The sequence below is a fragment of the Mustela nigripes genome, chromosome 4 (assembly GCF_022355385.1).
Source record: "Mustela nigripes isolate SB6536 chromosome 4, MUSNIG.SB6536, whole genome shotgun sequence".
Taxonomy (NCBI): domain Eukaryota; kingdom Metazoa; phylum Chordata; class Mammalia; order Carnivora; family Mustelidae; genus Mustela; species Mustela nigripes.
The window spans coordinates 160,805,784-160,822,115 of record NC_081560.1 but is presented as its reverse complement, the minus strand read 5'-3'; the positions used below and the strand labels follow the sequence as shown (position 1 = coordinate 160,822,115).

Genomic DNA, 16,332 nt, shown 5'->3' with positions numbered 1-16,332 from the left:
GAAGGTCTCCCTGAGCACACTGTTTCAGATTATTTCTGAAATACTAAATCACAAGTCCTGATTCTATCTCTAGAGAATACTTCTACATCTTCATCTAGAAATGGGCCCCTTTGTTCTTACCCTTCGCTTAATGTCCCTATGAAGTTCCATATTTGGGGAGAATCCCAGTTCCATGGCATTAAAACTGATGACGTTTTTGGTGTGGGATTTTTAAAAAATCACCTTGTATTCCCTGACTGAACCCTTCAAAGAACAAAATCAGGGGCACCTGGGTGCCTCAGTGGGTTAAAGCCTCTGCCTTCAACTCAGGTCATGATCCCAGGGTCCTGGGATGGAGCCCCGCATCAGGCTCTCTGCTCAGCGGGGAGCCTGCTTCCCTTCCTCTCTCTCTGCCTGCCTCTCTGCCTACCTGTGATCTCTGTCTGTCAAATAAATAAATAAAATCTTAAAAAAAAAAAAATCAAAGAACAAAATCATCCAGGCCTGATCTCCTCCAGAGGGGCCCTGCTTCTGGCTAACAAGATACTCTTCTGTTCTCAAGACCTCCGTGTTGGCTAGAGCTGCTTCTGGTTTCTGAGACATTGACGTGAGGCTCCTGGGGAGGGGGTCATCAAAAGCTGTTCTTGTTCTCAGAGGACATTTTCCGGGGACTCTGTGATGGGGAATGGGATGGGGAGCAGACCAGGGGGCTTGGTGATGATCTAGTCTGGTCCCCTTCCTCTCCAACAGAGGTGGACGAGTGTTCCTGGCCAGATCACGGCGGGTGTGAGCAGGGCTGTGTGAACACTCTGGGCAGCTACAAGTGCTCCTGTGATCCTGGCTACGAGCTGGCCGCCGACAAGAAGACGTGTGAAGGTTGGTGTTGGATCTGCAAGGCAAGAATGGGAAGGGGTCAGGGACAAGTCTCAGGAGATGTGGGGAGGTGAGGGGGCTGTGGGCTGTGGGCGAGGTGATGGGATCCATGGTGGGGGATGCCCCTGGCTCTCGGAAGGAAGAACAACCCCATCGAGTCACCAATGTGAGAGGGCTGCCCAGATTATAAGAATTCCACCCCAGACACGGCAGCCGGAGCCACGGTCTAGTTTCTTCTGCGGCTGAGAAACATTCACACAATTATTCAGATAAAAAATAAAAGCAAAGGAAAATGGCAGGCACTTTCACGGGATGCAACTAATAGCCCATTTCACTCATTCCGTTTCTACGGGGATGGTGTTCCGTCTCCCTCGCCCACCCACGTGACACTGCTTGTTCACGGAAGCAGGAGAGGTGCGTAGCTTGCTGCAAACATTCCTCAGTCACCTTTGGTCCAAGTCACTTGGTCCCCAACTCTGCCACTGAGTGACCGGTAAGCACACAAGCATGGGCATCATTTCACAAAGCGGCAAAGACTTGTGCTCAGCCTCATCCCTCCAGTTCCTCCGTGGAAACAGACTAGAGGGAAAGATGCTGGATTAATCAGTTCAGGTTATCAAACTTTTTTTTTTTTTTTTTTTTTTTTTTAAAGAACAGCAGGGCTCATCGCTGCTTGGGGGAAATCGCAGTCACTTGGAACTAAAACCAAATGAATTTTCCTCCTGTTTCTCCCGTGCAGTGGCCTGTGGTGGTTTTATTACCAAGCTGAACGGGACCATCACCAGCCCGGGGTGGCCGAAGGAGTACCCCACCAACAAGAACTGCGTCTGGCAGGTGGTGGCCCCTGCCCAGTACAGGATCTCCCTTCAGTTTGAAGTGTTTGAGCTGGAAGGCAATGACGTATGCTCCTGCGCTCTAGCTGACTGTGTCGGGCGGTGGCTCGGGACTGCAAAGCCGTGAGGGGCTCGGCGGGCAGGGAGGTTGCGTCTTACAGTCGGGGGCTGAGTCCAAGGAGAAGCAGGACCAGAGCGAAGGAGGCAGGCCTTGGGAGTGGGAGGTGGTCAAGACAAGTATGTCCCCTTGAGGTAGGAGTCTGGGGATTAGTGTCCAGCTGAGGGGAACAGCCGGGGTGAGATGCAGCTGGGGACCGGGATGGTAGGAATGGCCTGTCCCCTCCCTTGGGCAGTGGTTGTGGGATGAGCAAGTCAGCCAAGGCCCAGGTAGAGCTCCCCCACCCCCAGAGTGCTCTGCGTGAGTGCCCCCATGTCTACACCTTGGGCCAGAGGGATCCCAGTAGGAGTTGACAGGACACTCCCCCGGAACCTGGCGGAGGGTGTGGCTGTCAGAAAGGGGTCCTGTAGGGACTCTGGGCTGGAGCCGTGGGAGCACCGGAGGGCTCCCCACCACGCTGTCTTATAGGTCTGCAAGTATGACTTTGTGGAGGTTCGCAGCGGCCTGTCCCCTGATGCCAGGCTGCACGGCAAGTTCTGTGGCTCCGAGATGCCCGAGGTCATCACCTCCCAGAGCAACAACATGCGTGTGGAGTTCAAGTCAGACAACACGGTCTCCAAGCGTGGCTTCAGAGCCCACTTCTTCTCAGGTGTGCGGGTCTGGAAGCGAGGTCACGGACTGCAGGGGACAGGTCTGGGCAGGCTCTCAGCCTCTGGGGCACCCGCCTACTCCTCTCAGCACAGTCCTTCCTGGCCTCTAACTAGCTTATGGTCCCTGTGCTTAAGTGCTGGGTGGGCTTCACCTCCTTATTCTTTAAGGAGTCTTCGTTGTCCTCATGAAACTAAAGCACACAGTGTTCGGTGACACATTATCACCAGGTATGGCTAGGGCAGGGAGATGTCAGTGAGCCCCGGAGTGATCCCGGTGTCCAGGGCTGGGGAGGGAGGCCTGTGTTCAACTGTCACCAGAAGGAGCTGGCTTGAGCTACAAAAACCTCAGTGACAACAACAGCTAGAACTTGAGCTGGGACAGCAGAGCAAATACAAGCTAACGCTTACTCTGAGCTGGACGCCCACATACCAATTCAGTTCCTCCTCCCAATAGCCCTATGAGGTGAGGACACATACTGACTCCATTTTACAGGTGAGGCAACTGAGGCCAGAAGTCAAGAACGGCCCAAGGGCACAAGACCTGGGAGTGGTGGAGCAGGATGGGTGTTGGGCCGTCTTGCCCGGGGCCCACATGCTTCCCTCCTCCACAGGCCAGAGGGGGCGTGGGGTCAGGAAGAAGGAGCCCAGGCTTCTGCATCATGCAAGCTGCTCAATCACTGAGTGGCCATGAGCACTTTCGTGTCCTCAGCCTCAGTCTCCTTATCTGTAAAATGGGGACAGAGTCACCTGGCTCCTCAGGTTGTATGAGAACAGACTTAGATGCTATATGAAATTGCTTCGGGGAGTGCCCATCACATAAATATTCAATTCACGGCAGTTACTTGTATTATTGTTCCTAGGACTATTCTTAATATTAGCCTCTCCTTTAAGGAGCTCCTTGTTGGGGCAGGCAGTAGGATTAAAGGACACAGAGATTTGTTCAAGTGTTTTAGGAGTACAGGAAATTCAGCACACAGCAGGACCAAGGACCACCCAGCAGATGCTGCCCCCACCCACCCCTGGGCAATCGGGGAGCCTCCCTGGTGGAGGCTACCTTTGAGTGGAGCTCCAAGGTGCAAGGGGATTGCCCTGAGAGCCTGTCGCTCTCCGCAGACAAGGACGAGTGTGCCAAGGACAACGGCGGGTGCCAGCACGAGTGTGTCAACACGTCCGGGAGCTACCTGTGCCGCTGCAGAAACGGGTACCGGCTCCATGAGAACGGGCACGACTGCAAGGAAGGTGAGGCCGCACCGCACCTGGGAGGCCAGGCTGACCTTGGCCTCCAGAGAGTACGTGTGTGTGAGAGTGCGAGCGAGGGGCCTTTCCCTGCTTTCCCTCCTCCCAAAGCGTGGTTTTCCCCAGGGCAGCTCCCTCCTTCTGGAGGCTTCGGTGTCCTCAGGTACCCTCCTGGGGTTACTGTTACAAAGCGGGTACACCCCCAGGCTCCAGAATCTGACTACCTAGGGTTAAATCCTGACTCTGCGACTTACCGGCTGTGTGACCGTGGGCAGGTTCTTTACCTCCCTGAGCTTCCATTTCTTCTGTTTAAAAGGGACTAAACAGACCCTCTTCTTAAAGGAGTGTGAGGAGTAAATGAAAGCATGCCTACAAAGAATTTCAGACAATCTGGGCACCTCTGTAGAGACCCTGACATGTCAATAAATATCAACCATCTATTTCATAATATTTGTTTTCATACACAGCTCTAATAGTAAAATAGAATTCTAAAAAGATTGCTTCCTGCTTCATTTACCATTGGGAGTTCAAGGCCAGATGCCTTTGAATGTCCAATCATTCTGGAAAGAGCCTCCCTCTGTTCTCACCTTACCCTGTGAAGGGAGTTTGAGCATCTCTAATAAGCACACAGGTCTCTAAGGTCTTGGCTCAGTATAGGGCCCTGCAGAGGAGGTTGTTGGGAGGGAAGTAGTAAAGACTTCAGGCCCCCCTGCTCTAGGATAAGCCTTTCCAAGGTAGGAGATCTGACGGGGGTGCACAGCATATGGTCAGGCCGGCCTGGGGTGTTACAGAATGAGCTGAGACAGCTTCAGAAGCAGGGTGCGGCCACCCCCCAACCCCAGCCCTGTGACATAGACATGGGTGGTCGTGGGTTGGTATAAGGCTTGCCTCCTGTGGCGTGGGGGAGGCCAGGAGGGACTAAGGTCCCGCCATCCAAACACTGGCTGCCTTCCTATGGGCTCCTCCAGGAGTGGGACAGGGGTGTAGCAGCAAATGTCCCAGACGCTGAGCCCCTACCCCTGTTGGCATTTGTCCTCTGTGTAGCTGCAGGGCCGAGGCTGCGACGAGCAGGAAGCTCCCTTCAGCTGCTGCCTGCCCCCTCCCCTTCCTCCTCCCCCTGACCAGCCCTCCACTGCCCCCACTGGCGCTGGCACCTCCTCCTGCAGCCGCAGGGCAGCTTTGGGATGCGGTGAGGGTGATGGGGCTGATGAGGCCCTCAGCTCCCTCTATTTCCTGTCTTTATACCAAAGGCGGCCCGAGGCCCGAGTTAAGTCCCGATCCCACCCCTTACCATCGAGTCACTCTGCATCTCTAAAGTTATTTTCTCATTTGCAAAGTGTTAAGGAGCGGATAAGGGAATGCATTCAAAATGCTTAGCGTCATGCCCAGCACACCTTCGGGCTGTTGACTGAGACACTGCCCACTGAGCAAGTCATGGGAACCCTCTTTGCTAACAGCACCATAGCCAAGGCAACATCTGTGTCCTTTAAATGAAGCTGCTTCAAAAATCTACAACAAATATATGTGGGAGGCATGGTGATGAAGGCCTCTGTTGGCACTTGCTAAGCCTTTTGCATGCATTGTCTCATTTAGTCCATATATCCCCCTACGACGTGGGTACCCTTTTTACAAATAAGGACACCGAGACTTAAGTAAGTGCCCAAGTCCCACGGCTTGCAGGCGATGCACCCAAGTCCATTTGACCTCAGTGCCTGTGGTCTCAACCTTTCCAAGGATACCCTCTTTCCAAGGATACCCATGACGTGAATAGGAATAGTAGGGAAAACAAGCCACTGGAGCGCCTCCAGGAAGGCAGCAAATCCAAATAAACTCTCTAGCCAGAGGACACTTGACTCAGGCTGACCCCTGCCCCCACATTTGATAATGACCCCATCACGAATGAGAGATGGAGGCTCCCCCTGGAGGGCCTCTGGGGCTGCCCACCAGTGACCTGCTTCTCTCCGCATGTGTCCCCGCACCCCCCTCCAGCCGGCTGTGCCCATAGGATCAGCAGTGCGGAGGGGACCCTGGCAAGCCCCAACTGGCCTGACAAGTACCCCAGCCGGAGGGAGTGTACCTGGAACATCTCTTCCACTGCGGGCCACCGGGTGAAACTTGTGAGTTATTTTCATAGTTGTCGGGCAACACAGACTTTGGTTTCAGACCCACAGTGGGGGGATTGCATCTCTGTTCTGCCCCTTCCGGGCTCTGAAACTTGAGAAAGTTGAAATTCAACCCTTCCAGGACTTGGTTTCATTATCTGGAAAATAGTGTTGCTGATGAAGCCTTCCTCGTGGGGCCGCTGCACAGGGATGGGGGGGGGCAAGGAAATCTCTCTAAATAGCACCTATTCGAAGTTATACCCGTTGGAGGGGGCGTTCCCTGCACAGATCGAAAAAGCTGACATTCAGTTGTTTCCAGCTGTAATTTTTGATGGAACAATACATTCTGAAGGGGGAAAAAAAAAAAGTAAACAGTTCAGAGCATTGGAAAGTGGAACTCAAAAGCTTCTAGACCCCCCATGCCCACTTCAGAAATGAAATCTCTGAACTTTTTTTGGTAAATTCCATCAGACATTTCCTATGCAAATATAATAATGTACTTACAAGCATGGGAAAAATATATATCCTTTTTCTTGCCCAGACTTCTTGAATGGACTCTTTTCATTCATCTTCCTCTGTAACTTACATTTAAAAAAATTAACAATAGGAGGTTAGGTTATTCATGTGTATTCTCTCTTGAATTAAAATATTAAAGTCTCTCGTGCATATGATTGTCGGTGCGCACACTGTGCTCGGTTATTTCAGAGGAGAACTTGAGTCTCTGGTCCAAGTCTTGTTTCTCAGCCCCCAGAGGCTCCCGGATCCTGGAGTATAAAGCAAACCCTCTCGCCAGCCGGAGGAGGTAAACCCCAGACAGACGGTTTCTAACTGGTTCTTCTGACTCTGGCGATTTGTAAGCTCTCCAGAAAGCATATGGATGTTCCTCTGAAGTATGGGCCAAAAATGCAGGGAGAATGGAAGGGAACAAAGGAGAACGTGATAATAAGCAGACGATGGCCCGGGGGCTTGCCAGGGTGTTTACTGGCGGGTAAGGGCGGTGCGGAGGACAGGTGGGTCAATGCGCGCCCACAATAGAGCGCAGGTGCTGGGGTCTGTCTGTGCCAGGCCCTGGGCAGCGAGGGGTGGCAAAGGCAGAGCCCGTGACCACAGGGTGCTCACAGAAGGCACCTCATATGCACAGCTGCCCATGTGGGAAGTGCTGTCGGTGGCTTTCCTGGGTGTGAGAACCGCCTTGTATCTGGGGGGTTGGGGAACCCCCCCGGAGTGCGCTGATGTAGTGCGCCCCCCAACGCTGCCCTCTGCTGGAGAAGGTTCGCAATGGCAACATACAGCTCCGGTTTCTGCGGGGGAATGGCGCCCCCTGGAGGTGGGAACGCGCAGCCTGTGCAGTGGGAAATAGCGCTTCTGTCCCAGCACCACAAGATTTTTGTAGTTGCCCAACGTCTTCCCCTTCTTTACAGTGCTAAGGAACTAAGGCAATTGATCACTGGGGCCAGAGTTAGGCCAGATCTCAAATTTATATGACGTTCATACGTATTTGTGCTAGTTAAAAAAAAAAAAAACTTCCTTGGGAAGTGCATGGTGGATGTCTTGATCATGTTCTTTTTGCTACCAGAATATGTGAATTGAATACTTTCCCAAAAGCTGGTGTTTCACTGTATGGGGGGCAGCAACAGGGTGTTCCATGGGTGTCCCTCCCGTTGCATCACCCACCCTGATGCTGCTGGTCTCGCCTCCTGCTTCTGCCCACTGTGTCTATACCACCCCCAATCCCAGCTCCCCTTCTATAAGGTGTGAAGAGCTTTGCCTGTTTCTACTGTTTGTCATTCCTGTGAAAGTCCACACTGCTAATGATCCCTCTCTACCAACATCCCTGTCCTGTCTTTCCAGCAACTCTCTTATGAATTCAGACTCCCCTCACCCCCCACTAATGTCTTCTCTTCCTGCTCTGTCCTTTGGTTCAAGCCTTCATCTAACCCTGTCGCCTCTCACTTGTCCCATCTGCCTGGCAGCTGTGGGCAGGCCGTCAGTCATTCAGCTGCCCGGTCCCTAAGAAGCTCTGCATTTGGAGTTGTGAAGCTTGGTGTATGGCCTGGAATGGAGGGGCTCCCCTGGTCAGCTTTGGGGGACAGGGAGGAGGTGGGCAGTATAGCCTGGTGAAGGTTAGAAGTGTGGGCTGGAATCAGGCTGGCTGGGGACTAAGTCCAGTTCCAGCCTCCCCTAGCTTGGAGGAATACTCTTAGGCAAGATATTTCTCTAAGACTCAGTTTTCCCCTTCTGCACATTGGGTCTAATACTAACTCTCCCTCTTAGTCCCAGAATTAAGTGAGAAAATGCTCATGAATATTTGGTGCAGGAAAAAAACTCTCTTCAAATGCCAGCCACTATGAGGATATAGACGAGGAACAGTGTGCATTTCACACAGCCTTGTCCCATCATTTGTACTGAAGGATTGCACAGCATAGCACAAAGGTGGAGGGCGGGGGCTCTGCAGCTGGACCTCCAGCCCTACCAGTGGGTGACCTTGGGCAAGTCACCTGACTGCTCTGACCTCAGTTTCCTCATCTGTAAAGTGGGGATGGTAGAAGTAGACACAGCACAGGGATGTGAGGATGATATGGTTATATTTGTAAAGCACTTTTAACAGCTCCTGACCCAGAGGGAGTACCTGATCTTTGCTGCTATCCCCATTAAGTGAGAAAGATCCTTGTGATGGGACAGAGGAGCCCAGCCATCTCAGCTGCAAAGTGCCCAAGCAACAGTAGCTCCTGTGATTACCGCGTAGGGTTGTTTGGGAACCAGAAGAGAGTGTCCCATGCACCCCGTCCTCTCCCAGTCTCCGGAGAGGTGGCCCTTGGCCCAGCTGAGTGCGAGGCCCCGCTTCCCTTCTGCTCTTCCATCCCCAGACATTTAACGAGTTTGAGATCGAGCAGCACCAAGAATGTGCTTACGACCACCTGGAGCTGTACGACGGGCCTGACAACCAGGCCCCCCTCCTTGGCCGCTTCTGCGGCAGCAAGAAACCGGACCCCGTGGTGGCTTCAGGCAGCAGCCTGTTTCTCAGGTTCTATTCAGATGCGTCTGTGCAGAGGAAAGGCTTCCAGGCAACTCACAGCACAGGTACAGCCTGCTTGGACCCACGGGGCTAGGCCTAGATGGCCACCGAGGCAGGGAGACAAACACCTTTCCTGCTGACACTAGGGGGTGGGAGGTGCGCGGTCACGTGTCCCTGTAACAGTGAAACTGTAGGGGGAAGAGTTGTTTTCTTTGAATGTCCTTAATCGACATTTAAAGTGGGCAACCCTTTGTTGGGGCCACCCTTCTTTCCTCTCGCCCTCCCTCTCTCCCATCCTCTTTCCCAAACATATTGGTAAGCTCGCTGGTCCATGAAATCCCAAAGTCTGGGAGCTGAGGGGCAGAGAACAGCCCCTGTCATCTCCTAAGGGCCAGTTCTGGAAAATGGAAAATGTTTCTACTACCCATTATTTTCCTTCCACTTAACATGTCACATCTCGGGGATTCGAAATTTCCCAAAGACAGCTCAGACCTGGAGGAAATTCTCAGCAAGAGCACGTGGGGTTGAGAGTCGGCAGGCAGGCAGGACTGGACCACACAGAAGCCACACCATGGGGAGCTCGGCTCCTTGGAGGCGTGGAGCACATTGAGGACAGGCAGTGGAGGAACTTGCCTTCAGAATTTCTGCCAGTTTCTAATTGGCGCTCACTCTCCTTTATCCGTTTCTATTATGTGGTCTCTAGTGGCCTAGACGAGATAGCGTGGGACCCAGGCCAACCAGAGTTATAGTCCTAGTCACAAACTCAGAAGCCAGCATTGCAGAATACAAGCCCAAAGTATGAGGCTCACCTCACTCGTGACACCCCCAGGAGCCTCAAAGTCAGTCTATTCTCACCACTGTCAGATGCTGGAGGAAGTCAGTCTCTAATCTGAGGTTTCTGGGTTTGAGAGTGACCGGTGGTTCGGATGTGCTTTGGGTGCCCTCTGTTGGCAGCAGTTACAAATTACAGTAAGCAGCTGGGGCTGGAGATCCCCCAGGTGCTTCTAGAACTTCCAGTTAACTAGGTGGTAGAGATACAACCAGCCAGTTTTTTCCAGTAGCTTGCTTAGGAATTCCCCGGAGGCCTTATGTGACCCAATCCTGCAACATAGGACCTTGGCTGCGAAGAGCCAATTTGGACCCCCCCCCACTCAGCAAGCCCTAAAACTCAGACCTATCGGCCTCTGTTTATGCCTCTGTAAAATGGGATGAGGAAACCTGCCAGACTTTCCTACAGGGCACATGCAAGGTCCCGTAGAGAAAGCGGACTGGCAGGGTTGAAGAGAGAAGGCCCGGGCCAGGAAGCAGGTGGGGGTGGCCCACGGGTCTCTGTGCCAAGGGGACGGGGCGGCTGTCTCTCTGCTCCAGAGTGCGGGGGCAGGCTGAAAGCTGAAGTGCAGACCAAAGAGCTGTATTCCCACGCCCAGTTTGGGGACAACAACTACCCGAGCCATGCCCACTGCGACTGGGTGATCGTGGCCGAGGACGGCTACGGCGTCGAGCTGATCTTCCGGACCTTTGAGGTGGAGGAGGAGGCCGACTGTGGGTATGACTACATGGAGGCCTACGACGGCTATGACAGCACCGCGCCTAGGCTCGGCCGCTTCTGCGGCTCTGGGGTGAGTGCACAGGGTGCCTGAGACACCCCAGGTGCCAGACCGGGGGTGGGGGTGGGGGGCAGGGGGCGGCCCCTGCTGCTGGAGCGCATTGGGGAAGGGGAAAGGGGTCCAGAGAGGAGGCAGGGAGTAACCTGGGAGCCCATCAGGAGGGTCCCTGACTGATGCAGGCCCTGTCAGAGCGCCTTCCTTGAGGCTTTTCCACCTGTGTTTGCAAAGGGCTCCCTATCCCACCCCACCTACATTTTGATTGGGCTTTGAGGCTTTTAAACTTGTTTTAAATCATGCTTTTGTATATCTCATGTCTTCACAAGTCTCTCCCCAGGCAATCCAAATGCATGAGGGAATGATGAGTCTTACTGGAAACAAACACTTGGGCTCCGGGTCCTCATCATTTTTCTCATTGTCACCTCTCTCCTCAGCCCCCTGCCCCGGACAGGGCAGGCCTGGGTTGGTCACTGTTTCCCTGCACCTCATCTAGAAGCTGGCACCTGGGGCAAGTGTGTGAACGGGCCGGTATGGGATCCTGGTCAGGCTCTGCCTGAGCCACACTGGGCGCCGCTCCCACTGGGCCCCTGTCCTCTCCTTGTCTCGGTCCGGAGCTGTTCACACAAGCTTCTTTGCTGTCAGCTGAATTTATATCAGCTCATTTTGGAGTCAAGATTGCCTCTCGTGCTGATCCGAACCTCAAAATGGCGTTTATATCGGTCTCTGAATAATTTCCTATCATCTTCCCTCGCCTTCCCGAAAAGAAAGGATGACAAAGTGTGACCTGACCAACGCCATGCCTTTGATAAAGTCTTTCAAAGACTGTGGGGCCTACGTGCAGAGGAAAACTTTGGAGAGTCCCAACCAGTGAGTTGTGTGGGAAGCCCAGTTAGGTCCCACTGTGCCCTGGAAGACAGCAGCCAGAGCCTGGCTCCCCTTCGTTGAGCCCTTGGCGACACCTCTGTGACAAATACAGAGGCTCCGTGCCGTGTTTCACTCCTGGACAGGGTCTGGGCCGCAAGCATGGGTTTTGGTGTTTGGTCTGCTGGGAGATCTATCCCAGGAGTGACCTCACGGTCAGAAAGACCTGAGCTGGGGTCCTGATTAGCTGTGTGATCTCGAGTTTCAGTTTTCGTAAGTGTAAAATGGAGATAACACCCCCCTGGTCAGGTTTACATGAGGTAAGATCTGAAAGCGGTCGGAATAGTCCCCAGCCCATCTGTGCCCTTCATAACCCATAGAGTCCATATAAGCTGTGGGTCTAGGACTGTCTTTGAAATCATAGGGCCTGGGGAGCTCTTTTCTGGAGCAGAAAAGGCAATGTTTTCCTTTGAAAAGGAGCTTGTGTCAGTGTCTTTCAGAGTCTCTGGTACCTGGGACGCCCTGTGGCAGCACAGACCTGCCCGTGTTCTCATGTAACCTCTGTCTCATCCTCCGTATTTAAAACTCCAGCCACAGCCAACTGACCTGATGTCCCCCTGGTTTTCTTCTGCCCTCTCCTCAGCCACTGGAAGAGATCTACTCTGCAGGAGATTCTCTGATGATTCAGTTCCACACGGATGACACCATCAACAAGAAAGGCTTTCATGCCCGATACACCAGCACCAAGTTCCAGGATGCCTTGCACATGAAGAAATGACATCAATGTTCATGAAAGATGGGAACTGAGAATGTGTTTTATGACAATAGCACCTTGTGAATCTGCCCTAAACCAATGTAGAGTTGTTGTGCTTTTTGTTTTTTGTTTTTTTTTCTTCTCAAACAAGAACTCAAAATCTAGTCTTGGAGGTATGTATCTGGTAAGGTTCCGCCAAGAAGGAGAAGGGAAGATGTTTGATTCTGGTCATAATGTTATCAGTCATGGACTTTGAGAGAAGATTAAGGTTTTGAAATCACCTGCCACTCAAGCTATGCCTGGTCATACTCATTCTCCTGTCCCTTTCTCCTGTGGGGCAAGATGCCCGCCCTTGGGTTGGTCATGCCTCTATTTCTAGACATGCTTTGCCAGGTGCCAGGCAATGTGACTGTGTCCTGGAGACTCAGGCTGTCTTCTGTCCACACTGAGCAGTGAGGATAAATGCTGGGCCATGGCTGTTTTGTGACTCACAGCTTTGGCTGGAGACTTTCGCTTTCTGTCTGCCAGGGACATGTCAACCAGGAACCCTGAGAATACAGATCTCAGGCCTGGAAAAGAACTTGCAGGAGGCAGTGCACAGAGGGACCTGGAGTGTGAGCATCACTTTCACCACACTGGCAGACTTCAAGCCTTCTCTCTAAGTCTCCTTGCCACTTTGGGCTTCCCCCTTGGGAGGCTAAAGTAGCCACTGTGAACTCTAACAACATATCTGCTGGTGAGACTCCCCAGTGTGCTGAGAAGAAAACATCCTGGCTTCTCCTGACACCCCTCCTGGCTGACTTCAGAAGACCCCCACCATGGACTTGGAAGACCATTTCCTCCTCCAGAGTTGGAGATACTTGCTGTGGTTGACCTTGACTTCTAGACAACTGATTCAAACTGCGTTTGCAAGACGTGCAAAGACAGCCCATGAAGGACGAGTTCAGGTCCCCGTGGGGCAAACACTGTTGAAAACAGAATTGTAAGTCACGTAGGACTCATGCATCATCTGTGGGAACAGTCAACCTGTGACTAACTTCTGTCACCAGTCAGGCTGCGAAGTGCATGGGTAACTTCGCTCAGGCCAACTGGTACTCAACCCCCAGCTTGCAATCAGAATTCACCACACTTGGCACTTGTTCTAGAGGAAGTGTAGAGGATGTTGTTTACATAATTTTAGAACCTCCACGTGTACTTTTAAGCAGTGAGATAGTTTTGAATGGCATTTCATTAAGGCATCTATGGGCATTATGAGCTAAAAGCTGTGGTATGTTAGCTTTAAAAGAGTATTTATGTTGGAATAATTTTTAAATAATGTTTACATAACTCTAAGTCCTGTGGGGTTGGTATTGAGCACAGGACGGCACACGAGAGTGTTTCCCATGTAAGACCCGAGATAGCTCCCGAGCACCAGAATTCCTCTGGGATGATACGACGTCATTGTAAACAAAGTATTTGTGAAAGCTTAAAAGTTATATTTTTTGAAGATCAGAATGTGCCCTCAGAGGACTCTGTCTAATTAAAATGATGGCTGGGAGTAAAACAAAGGATAATACAAAGAAACGTAGAAGAAATGCATGGAAATATTTTTTTCCTTAAAACAGAGAAAAATTCAAAATATTATTATTAATAATAATATATGTGTGTATATATGTATGTATGTAAAGGACCAGCTGTCAGAGCCTTAATCGACGCAGTGTGACCAGTGCCGATCCGCTGACCGTAGCTTCATCATGCAGGCCTTCCTGGAGCAGCCCTGCGTTTTATGCATGTCGTTCCCCAGTCCCTCTCTGGGCCCTGGATGGAGATTCAGTCCGTGTTCTCACATCCAGACACCTCCTAGACCCTGCCCCGGCGGCACTCGGGCTCAGCCACGGGAGCCCCTTGTCTTGTGGTCCAACCTGCCCGCTAAGGTGGATCCCAGCTCTCAGAGTATTGTATTTTTCTGGGGTTTTACTTTGTCTCATCGTATGTGCCCACATTGAAGCTGAAACCAGAATACATAGGTGGCTACGAGAGGTCTTGCTCCAGCGACAGAAAAATCCTGTCTTCTAACATTTTAGACATCTGAATAGAATCAACGAATTCTGTGGAAAAGTGGGAGAGAGTCAGAAACGGAGTTGGCTCTGCCTCAAGGTTGGCCACCCTCGTGGAACAATGGTACTTATTTTTATCTCTGTAGTAAGAATATTTTCAAAAACACCCAACTTGGCCAGCTTGAAACAATGGGACGCTTATGAAAACGTTTAGTGAGGCCTTCTGCGAGTGACATCAGACCAGACAAGCCCTGATTCAGCTGGGGCTGGCCAGCCCGCTCCCCAGGAAGCTCGCACGGGGACTAATGCCTTGGCTTGGGAACAGAAGGTCCCCTCCGCAGGAAAACCCAGGCCCACTGCTGAAGGTTCTCTCAGGGGACCTTGTACCAACCTGCTTTGTCCTATAATTGGGTGCTAGGCCTTGGGGATGTCACGTTCACAGAATTACCTTGGTAACCTGATGAAATACTTGGAGTCCAGGTCATCGGCCTGGTCCAGTTCTGGTGTGATCTGGTCTGGCAGAAGCTAGAACCTGAATCCCAGGGCAGGGTGAGGGTCTGGAACTAACGTTAGCTTGTGGAGTTTCTCCAAACGGACATGAGGAGGCTGTGTACTGATTCACTCTAAAACCATTTTCCTTAAGTTTTGTCTTACTCATGAAACCCTCAGCCTGTATAAATTGTTTGTAAAACCCTAGTACCTAGCGAATTCTCACGGGGATTTGCCACTGATCTGGTCCAATAACTTGCAGTATTGTTGTTCAGTTTTCGAACAAATGTTCCCTTGGCTTCGGCTTCCTTGTTTTTCAAGTTTTTTTGGTAGTTCGGACTTCTGAAAAATAATCTCAAATGCCTAAAAGTTTTCTTTTTAAAAAAGAAAAACTGTTTAGAGTGCTATCTATAAATATGTTGTACTTTTTATTTTGTTTAATTTTGCATTTCATGAACTGTTAGTTTCAAAGAGAAAGTGGAGGGGAGCTAACATATCTGTCTAGAAAGAATTGTTTCATTAAAGAATGTGGATTTGTGGATGTGTCCTGGGTTTGTATCACTAGTCCAGACAAGAGTGGTCCTCTTGGCAATAACTTCCTCTAATGCCACCAGACTTGAGGATAGAAAAAGGGGTCATCTTCTCATTGGTTTTCTACTCTCTGGTGAGTACCCAGTGCCTGGTCCAGAACAGAGCTTCCTATTGGACCCAGAAAGTCAAGAGCAAAGCTGAAGACGGTTTCAAAGTCATGCCCTTTCTTGCATCCAAACAAGTTGGAAATCTGACAGCATGCTTGTTGTGGACTGGTTGCTATGGTGACCGAGCTTGAGGTGGTAGACTCCACCTATTTGTGCCTCAGCACCTCTTTCTACTCATCTCCACCTGCCTCTGTGCCTGAGGACCACAGCTGGCATCTAAAACTAAAGATCAGACCTCCTATAATTTGGCTCTCTCTTCTCTCTCTTTCTGGGCTCTGGCAGCCACTCCTATGCCCCACTCAGGCCTAGGGCTGGTCATGACACCAGCTTGTGGAATCCTGGGGCACTTTGTTATCTCCCAAGGAGGACCCTTATAAGTAGTCCTTGGAAGAAGTCCTCGTCAAATACAGCAAATCTGTATCTCACTTATTTCCTGTGATACAGGCTCATTTTTAACCCAAGACAGAAGTTCCATCGAATCAAGGACAGTCTTCTCACGTTGACCAGCTGAGGAGACCGTGGGGGTGTGTTTGGGATTTTGTGGGTCCTATCAGGGAATGGTAATAAGGAACTGTGTATTTTTTTTTAAGATTTTATTTATTTATTTGTCAGAGAGGGAGAGAGAGAGCGAGAACTAGAGCAAGCACGAGCAGGCGGGTGTGGGGCGGCAGAGGGAGAAGTAAGCTCCCCGCTGAGCAGAGAGCCCAATGTGGGACTCGATCCCAGGACCCCAGGATCATGACCTGAGCCAAAGGCAGACGCTTAACTGACTGAGCCACCCAGGCGTCCCACTCAACTTGATCTTAATGCAAAACAATCTAAATGCAGAACTCTTTCGCAACTGTTTTGTGCTGTGTGTGGAGGGTCAAGGTTTTAGGACTTTCTTTCTTGCTGTTACCAGTACCTCAAGGGTGAGCCCCCATGGGACAGGGGTATGAATGCTTGATGGATCAGTCAGGGTAAGGTAGTTGAGGCAAGCAACCCCCAGATATCAGGAATTACACGGGAAAGGCTGACTTCTTTATTCTTACTACATGTGCATTTCTGGCATCTGAAAGCTCTTCCACATTACCCTTGGTCAGG

The 16,332-nt window shown here is 51.3% G+C and overlaps 1 protein-coding gene across 1 annotated transcript in view; it reads left to right on the top strand.

The window, feature by feature from the left end:
• Window positions 1-13,591, top strand: part of TLL2 (tolloid like 2) — a 118,231-nt gene extending 104,640 nt beyond the window's left edge. Inside the window, exons 14-21 of the mRNA XM_059395909.1 lie at window positions 730-855; window positions 1,592-1,752; window positions 2,272-2,452; window positions 3,567-3,692; window positions 5,679-5,806; window positions 8,659-8,872; window positions 10,176-10,426; window positions 11,916-13,591. Coding sequence (XP_059251892.1) covers window positions 730-855; window positions 1,592-1,752; window positions 2,272-2,452; window positions 3,567-3,692; window positions 5,679-5,806; window positions 8,659-8,872; window positions 10,176-10,426; window positions 11,916-12,050 — 1,322 coding nt within the window. The 3' untranslated portion in view covers window positions 12,051-13,591. The remainder of the gene's footprint in view (window positions 1-729; window positions 856-1,591; window positions 1,753-2,271; window positions 2,453-3,566; window positions 3,693-5,678; window positions 5,807-8,658; window positions 8,873-10,175; window positions 10,427-11,915) is intronic.
• The last annotated feature ends 2,741 nt before the right edge of the window (window positions 13,592-16,332 follow it).